This window comes from Salvelinus alpinus, chromosome 29 (assembly GCF_045679555.1).
Source record: "Salvelinus alpinus chromosome 29, SLU_Salpinus.1, whole genome shotgun sequence".
Classification (NCBI taxonomy): domain Eukaryota; kingdom Metazoa; phylum Chordata; class Actinopteri; order Salmoniformes; family Salmonidae; genus Salvelinus; species Salvelinus alpinus.
The window spans coordinates 40044087-40052511 of record NC_092114.1 but is presented as its reverse complement, the minus strand read 5'-3'; the positions used below and the strand labels follow the sequence as shown (position 1 = coordinate 40052511).

The window sequence follows — 8425 nt, the reverse complement described above, 5'->3', positions numbered from 1 at the left end:
AAAATATATTTTGTTTAACGCTTTTTTGGTTACTACATGATTCCATATGTGTTATTTCATTCTTGTGATGTGGTCACTACTATTCTATAATGTAGAAAATAGTAAAAAATAAAGAAAAACCCTTGAATGAGTAAGTGTGTCCAAACTTTTGACTGGTACTGCATATGGTTGTAAAAAATAATATACTGTATATAAAAAATATACAGAATATTTTTTTGCAACCATCGATTGGGACCGTTACATCCATCGCTGTGTAGACTGCGAGTTGTGCGTCAAAGACGCGTCGACATTTTCCACAGGCGTCGGCTCGCAGAGAGTTTGTAAGAAATTGGACAAAAGTGACAGAAACCGGCTGGATTTCTACAGAGTATTGAAACAGTCGTTCCCTTGCCTGTGGATAGTACTGCGTCAAAGACGCGTCGACATTTTCCACAGGCGTCGGCTCGCAGAGAGTTTGTAAGAAATTGGACAAAAGTGACAGAAACCGGCTGGATTTCTACAGAGTATTGAAACAGTCGTTCCCTTGCCTGTGGATAGTACTACTTTCTCAAATATACTGTAGCTATATCTCTCTCTGTCTTTTTCGTGCCCCCACTCCCTACTCCCCCTTGACCGCGGAATATTATAAAGCAGCTACCATCGACATGTGAGTAAACGGAATTGTATCCAGTTTTTTAGTTCAGCTAAATGTATATGATAATATGTGTCCGATAGAGATATAGACTACAGCGTTTTGAATACTTATTTAAGGATGTTAGAGTAATTGTATTGTTTTAGCGATGTCAACTAATTGCAATTATGGATTGTTTTACTGCTACACTAAACATCTGTTGAAATAGTTAATTGCTCTTATATATTCATTTTAGGATTCGAATAGTTTACCCAAACGTAAAATATATCACAGAAAGTAGGCCTATTGCAAATTAATATTAGGCTACATGTCTCTCAGTCTCACCATATCAACAGTAGAATGACTCCTTCACAATGACTCAGTCAATTTTCATCATCCATCTTCTTTATGAAGCTAGCTGTTGTAATATTTAAAAAAATATCTGTTTTATAGTTTTTTTTGTTATCTACTCAATAATTAGGGTACAGCACCTTGCCTGGCTTGTTTATCTGGAGCAAAATGCATCCATCTTTGAAAAGATTTTCTATTTTCCTCGAATCTCTCTCCATTTTGCTCGTGGAAATCAAGCCTGTCTAATACAGACTTTGTACCAAATCAAACCAGAGTGGTTGTTTGCTCAGGATGTGGCTCAGACATGATGAGAGAACAGGCCTCTATGATTGGCTTTTGTAGTTTAAACATCCCATGTATCATTTTCTACCATAGCCGATATATTTCGTATTCATTCAGTCTGTGTGCTTATTAGTCCTTAGTGTTTGAAGAGGGCTACTTCAGCAGTTAAGTTATTCTTCACTTAGACACCATTGCTATTATTGCCTACTTACTATACTGTATGGCTTAGCAAGATCAAATCAAAATCAAATCAAAGTCTATGCGGGTGCAGGGAAATGCTTATGTTACTAGCTCCTGACAATGCAATAACATTTCAAACAGATACACAAATAATACATAATACATACTTTTATCATAAATGTTCCTTACCAGTTTTGGTGGGGTTTTGGTAGTTGTTGTTGTTGTTAGTAAGTTAATGCCTCTCTCTACACAGGTCGACCACAGACGCAGGAACCCCGGGGGCCCCTGAGGGAGAAGGGGGCCCCCCAGCCCCAGCCCCCAACCTCACCAGTAACCGACGACTGCAGCAGACGCAGGCACAGGTGGACGAGGTAAGACTCAGAGAAGAGGACAGTTTTTGAAGTGTTGTTCTTTTGATACGTCAGTGCGATTACTCATTTAGGCAGTCGCGTAAACAACCTTTATTTGGCAAAAATGTACAGAATGCGTATATGTGAAGTGAACAATTATAAAGACCGTGTGGAAGGTGGGGTGAAACGATAATGATGGGGTGGATGAAAGGATAAAGCCAGGGGAAAGAAGAGAGGAAAGAATGAAGGGATAAACGATACTGAGTTTTCTTTATTGCTGTGTGACGAAAGATGAAAATTGTTCCTGAGAGAATCAAAGTCAAGAACGATGGGAGGGCGGGGTCCTAAGTGGAGGAGATGGGCAAGGTGATGGGAGGCAGGAAGGGATTAAAGGATGAGTGGTCCGTAAAAGGAAGAATGATCGAAGAAAAGAGGGATGAGTCAGTGAGAGTTTACAAGGGCCTAAACATTGATCACAGAGAGAGACCCCCTGGAATATTCTCTGGCCATCTGTATGAGATTTACACATCCTTTCTAATCACTCATACTGAGGATGAAGAGGGCCCACAGAGGTAAACACTTTGCTAATGAAATACCGGATCATTCAACCAGCGTGTGCTATACAGGTATTCTTATTTTTCCTATGGCATTGTTTATACGCCGCACCTGTTTGTTGGATGTGGGTGCACTAGTTTTGAAATAACTCACTTCTTGACCGTTCATTCAGGAATGCTGACTATCCTCACCACCTGTGGCATCAACAATTGTAGTGGAGGCTCACATCATTTCTACTCAGTCAATTGATTCCTTGACCATTGGGTAACTAATGCTGACTGTCCTCAACTCTCTGTGACATTGATATTTACATTCTGAAAAGACGTGATTGATTACCTTCTCATTGGGCAATGCCGACTCTGTCCCTTCCTCGCCGTCTACTGTACATTAGTGACATTGGCAGTTAAAAGTTCACATTATTTCTATTCAGTAAGAATTGATTTCTCGACTGTTAGGTGCAATGCTAGCCTCCACTGCAGATGTTCTATAGGGAGCTGCCAAAATAATGGAAACACTTGAGTAAGTGAAGGATACAAAGTATTTTGAAAGCAATCCCATCATGCTTAGGGTCATGCATGAAATTGCTGGGCAGGCTATTATTTTGGTTGCCTTGACTACGCCCCCACAGGATGACAATGCCCCCATCCACAGGGTATGAGTGGTCATTGAATGGTTTAATGAGCATGAAAACGATGTAAACCATATGCCATGGCCATTTCAGTTATCAGTTCTCAACCCAATTGAACACTTAAGGGAGATTCTGGAGCGGCACCTGAGACAGTGTTTTCCACCAACAAAACACCAAATTATGGAATTTCTCGTGGGAAAATGGTGTCTCATCCTTCAAATAGAGTTCCAGATACTTGTAGAATGTATGATCAAGGTGCATTGAAGCTGTTCTGTCTCGTGGTGGCACAACGCCCTATTAAAACACTTTATGTTGGTGTTTCCTTTATTTTGGCAATTACCTGTAGGTTTCTTCATGAACAAGAATACAATGTTGACTGTCCTCTCCTCTCCACTCCACCCCTGTCCCCTACAGGTAGTAGACATCATGCGTGTGAACGTGGACAAGGTGTTGGAGAGGGATCAGAGACTGTCGGAGCTGGACGACAGGGCCGATGCTTTGCAGGCCGGGGCCTCACAGTTTGAGAGCAGCGCTGCCAAGCTTAAGAACAAGTACTGGTGGAAAAACCTCAAGGTTTGTGTGTCTGTCTGTCTGTATGTCTGTGTATGTAACCGAGTGGGTTCAAACCCGGTTCTCCTACACGCCACATGTCTGTGTTAACCCTCTTAGTAAAAGCCTAGGCTTTAGCTCACGGGGCTAACACAAGTCTTCAGGTCTCAGGCAACTCTTCACACAAGCAAGAGTTATTTGTAATACAACCTTTACACGGGTCACTCTAATTATAAAGTGAGTTTGCTGTTTTATGCTTAGGCTTCCATAGTGCAGGCCGCCACACCATGGCAGTCACACACTAGCTGTATATTATGACAAGGCGTTGGGGTATTTCCACAGTGCTCAGACAATTTATACACATGATGTCCCTGTACATGGAGGAATAACTCTGCCAGTCTGTGACTCTTCGTACTTACAACTACCATTTTAGCCCTTTGTTTGCTCTGTTCTCCTGTGACCTCACTTAAGGCTCTATTCAATCTCGATCGCTGAAGCGTTACAGATTGCGCAATAGAAATGTGAAGGTAATTTCCGATTGGGCCGACAATTGCAACGTTTTTCATCGCGAATGCAGTCGCTAACGCAGGAACATTGCCTTTACATTTCAGTCACGCTGAACTTCCGCGATACGGATTGAATAGAGCCCTTACTATATACAAAATGTAGATCCTTCTATCCAACTTTCCTTCAATCCATCTTTCTCACAGCATGAATTTATAAACCTTCAACCAACCCCCAAACCCCGCTCTCCCCCTCCCGCCTCTGCTTTTGAGCACAGATGGCTGTCCCGTTGTCAGTCCATTCATGTGTGTCCGGTGAGGAGGGGGAGGGGTTAGAAATCCCAATCTGGATTACAGTGTGATGCAAGATTAAAAACCCAAAACCCAGCTGTGGCTCGACTCGTGATGTAACCCCTACAGCTCATCCCTCTCTTCCTCTCACTCTAATGCTTCCTCTATTCCTCTCTTCCTGTCATGCACTCTCCCACCCTTCCTCACTCCCTCCATCTCTCACTCTCGCTCCACTTGTTTCTCTCCTAATCTCAGTCATCTGATCTGCAGCCCCGTAGTTGATTTGTATTTCTTTCCTCTCTTATGCTCTACAGAGCCGGCTCTAATATAATATTCATCACGGCTAACGTCTCTCTCTGAAATCAAATCATTCTTTGCCATACAGGCATAAACTACATCACCCAGGTGTGCCTGTTTAGGTCATTGGCTTGCAGTGGTGTCATAGTCATGCTTACACCCTCTTGGCACATAACCCATGTGACGTACTGCAGCAGTATCACATTAGTGCTATTTGTTGATACTATGGACGTGATTCCAAAGGGGTGTTATAGATCAGTATTTTTAAGGTAATTTACGCTTGAACCGACATGTGCATCTGTTTACCGGGTGCGAATATTGGGGAAATTGCCTTTAAAAAAGGTGCATTGTTGGCTTTCCTGTCACGTTGGTATGAATGGGAGACAGGCGCAGGAATGCGTAATATAGTTTTTTATTTCTTTACCCAAATTACAGCGTGCCGTGTACAGGCACGGGATGAGGACCAAACAAACAAGTATACAACACACAGGGTTGAAACCCAAACAAAAGAGCGAGGAGTACCTCGAATAAATAACACACACACACAATGATTAACACACGGGACGAGACCCGTAATCATCTGCGCAATCCACAATGGCACGAATGCCAAAACACACAGCACAGGTACTCACACGCACCAACGGACATAGTAACAATAATCGACAGCACCATGGAAACCAAAGGGCACATATATACAAATGCTAATCAGTGGGAATCGGGGACAGGTGTGCATTATGAATGTTCCGGAGGAATCCGTGACATTTCCAGTGGGCTGTTCTATAACGCGCGCCTTGGCTTGAATCCCAGCCTACGTGACGCACGACAGTTTGATCTGTTAATGATCGGATTCTATCGATCAATCAATGAAATCTATTTATAAAGCCCTTTTTGCATCTACTTACTGTACATTGTAAATAATGGTGGGAGTGAGAGAAGCAACTGAGAGCAATATACACTGAACAAAAATATAAAAGCAACATGCAACAATTTCAAAGATTTTACTTAGTTACAGTTCATATAAGGAAATCAGTCAATTGAAATAAATAAATTAGGCCCTAATCTACGGATTTCACATGACTGGGAATACAGATATGCATCTGTTGGTCACAGATACCTTTAAAAAAAGGTAGGGGTGTGGATCAGAAAAGCAGTCAGTGTCTGGTGTGACCACCATTTGACACATTTCCTTTGCATAGAGTTGATCAGGCTGTTGACTGTGCCCTGTGGAATGGGTGTGTGAAGTTGCAAAACACCAGTCTCAACGTCAACAGTGAAGAGGCGACTACGGGATGCTGGCCTTCTAGGCAGAGTTCCTCTGTCCAGTGTCTGTTTTTTTTTGCCCATCTTAATCGTTTATTTTTATTGGCCAGTCTGAGATATGGCTTTTTCTATGCAACTCTGCCTAGAAGGCCAGCATTCCGGAGTCGCCTCTTCACTGTTGACGTTGAGACGTGTTTTGCAGGTACTATTTAATGAAGCTGCCAGTTGAGGACTTGTGAGGCGTCTGTTTCTCAAACTAGACACTGTAATGTACTTGTCCTCTTTCTCAGTTGTGCACCGGGGCCTCCCACTCCTCTTTCTATTCTGGTTAGAGACAGTTTGCACTGTTCTGTGACGGGAGTAGTACACAGCGTTGTACGAGATCTTCAGTTTCTCGCAAGGAATAGCCTTAATTTCTCAGAACAAGAATAGACTGACGAGTTTCAGAAGAAAGTTCTTTGTTTCTGGACATTTTGAGCCTGTAATCGAACACACAAATGCTGATGCTTCAGATACTCAACTAGTCTAAAGAAGGCCCGTTTTAATGCTTCTTTAATCAGAACAACAGTTTTCAGCTGTGCTAACATAATTGCAAAATGGTTTTCTAATGATCAATTAGCCTTTTAAAATGATAAACTTGGATTAGCTAGCCCAACATGCCATTGGAACACAGGAGTGATGGTTGCTGATAATGGGCCTCTGTACGCCTATATAGATATTCCATTAAAATCTGCACAATGTTTACACTGTATTTCGGATACATTTTATGTTATTTTAATGGACAAAAAATGTCCTTCTCTTTCAAAAACAAGGACATTTCTAAGTAACCCCAAACTTTTGAACGGTAGTATATATGTAAAGAGCGAGGTTACAGCTGTCATGATGAGAGACTAATGTTGAATGGATTTTAGATTCAGCTATCTCCAAATTAAAAACAATAATAGATTAAGAATCAAATCAAATTTTATTTGTCACATACACATGGTTAGCAGATGTTAATGCGAGTGTAGCGAAATGCTTGTGCTTCTAGTTCCGACAATGCAGTAATAACCAACGAGTAATCTAACCTAACAATTTCACAACAACTACCTTATACACACAAGTATAAAGGAATGAATAATATGTACATAAAAATATATGAATGAGTGATGGTACAGAACGGCATAGGCAAGATGCAGTAGATGGTATAGAGTACAGTATATACATATGAGATGAGTAATGTAGGGTATGTAAACATATAAAAGTGGCTAGTGATACATGTATTACATCAAGATGGCAAGATGCAGTAGATGGTATAGAGTACAGTATATACATTTGCTATTTGCTATTAAATGTGTTTAATATTGAAATGTGTTAGAGAGAATATGGAAGTGGTTTTAGATATTTGAAGGTTGCTATTTCAGTATATTTGAAGGCTTTATATTGTTTTTTCAGATGATGATTATAATGGCAATCTTAGGAGTCATATGCGTTGGAGTTGTCTTCTGTAAGTACCATATATATCTACATTTTCACTCACAGACGAAGTCTGCTTCACTCGATTCTCACACAAAACAACATATGGGAAAATGTTTTTAGACAGTTTTGTGAAATTGTGAAACACATGCGCATGTCATTTTGTTTTGCTGTAGCCTAGTAGTCTGATGTCCAAAGTAGGAAACAACTGTTTACTCTGTGATACTTACATGGTCTCTTTCTCATCTTCTCCCTGCAGTGTATTTCTATTATTGAGCTGGTCTCTTCAGGGATGGATAACAAGCGCAAGATGAGATACCAGAATGAAGCCAAATCCACCCTCAATTCCCTCTACTCCTCCTCTTCTTCATCCCTCTCTTCTTACCGATGCCTTCCATCCAAAACCACCATGCTCTTGTAGACGTTGGCACAGTGCCTCTCCCTCTTCTTTCTTCACGTCGCTCTCTGCCGTTGTGTCCTTGAGCAAGGTACTTAACCCCTACAATTGCTCTGGCGGCGCTGCTCTGTGGCTGACGCTGTGCTGCTCTGGACATTGTGGGTGTGTGTTGGTGTGTCAGGTTTGGTATTGTGACAGCAAATCGATAAATGTCTGATGTAAAATGGACAATAAAGTATCTATTCTATTCTGTTGTTGGCACTTTCTCCAACTCTCTTTTTTGTCTCTCTTCACCCCCCATTTGTAAGTGTGTTTTCCCTTCAAAGTCCAATGTATGTGCTATCCCAGAGGGCTTATGGACTGTATGGACTTCTCTAATACACTACCGGTCAAAAGTTTTAGAACACCTATTCATTCAAGCGATTTTCTTTATTTTTTATATTTTCTACATTGTAGAATAATAGTGAAGACATCAAAACTATGAAATAACACATATGAAATCATGTAGTAACCAAAAAAGTGTTAAACGAATCAAAATATGTTTGAGATTCTTCAAATAGCCACCCTTTGCCTTGATGACAGCTCTGCACACTCTTGGCATTATCTCAACCAGCTTCACCTGGAATCCTTTTCTATAGTCTTGAAGGAGTTTACACATATGCTAAGCACTTGTTGGCTGCTTTTCTTTCAGTCTGCGGTCCGACTCAACCCAAACCA

At 41.2% G+C, this 8425-nt stretch overlaps 1 protein-coding gene across 1 annotated transcript; it reads left to right on the top strand.

The window, feature by feature from the left end:
• Positions 1-254: 254 nt before the first annotated feature.
• LOC139558713 (vesicle-associated membrane protein 2-like) lies at positions 255-7974 on the top strand. Its single transcript, XM_071374066.1, has 5 exons — positions 255-646; positions 1677-1794; positions 3371-3529; positions 7291-7342; positions 7571-7974. Coding segments are annotated over exons 1-5 (348 nt in total). The 5' UTR covers positions 255-644; the 3' UTR covers positions 7588-7974.
• The last annotated feature ends 451 nt before the right edge of the window (positions 7975-8425 follow it).

Bases quoted from the DNA above. Each gene is read 5' to 3' on its own strand.
- LOC139558713 (XM_071374066.1), top strand. The intron at 1,795-3,370 runs GTAAGACTCAGA...TGTCCCCTACAG, and splicing joins CGCAGGCACAGGTGGACGAG to GTAGTAGACATCATGCGTGT. The intron at 3,530-7,290 runs GTTTGTGTGTCT...TTGTTTTTTCAG, and splicing joins ACTGGTGGAAAAACCTCAAG to ATGATGATTATAATGGCAAT.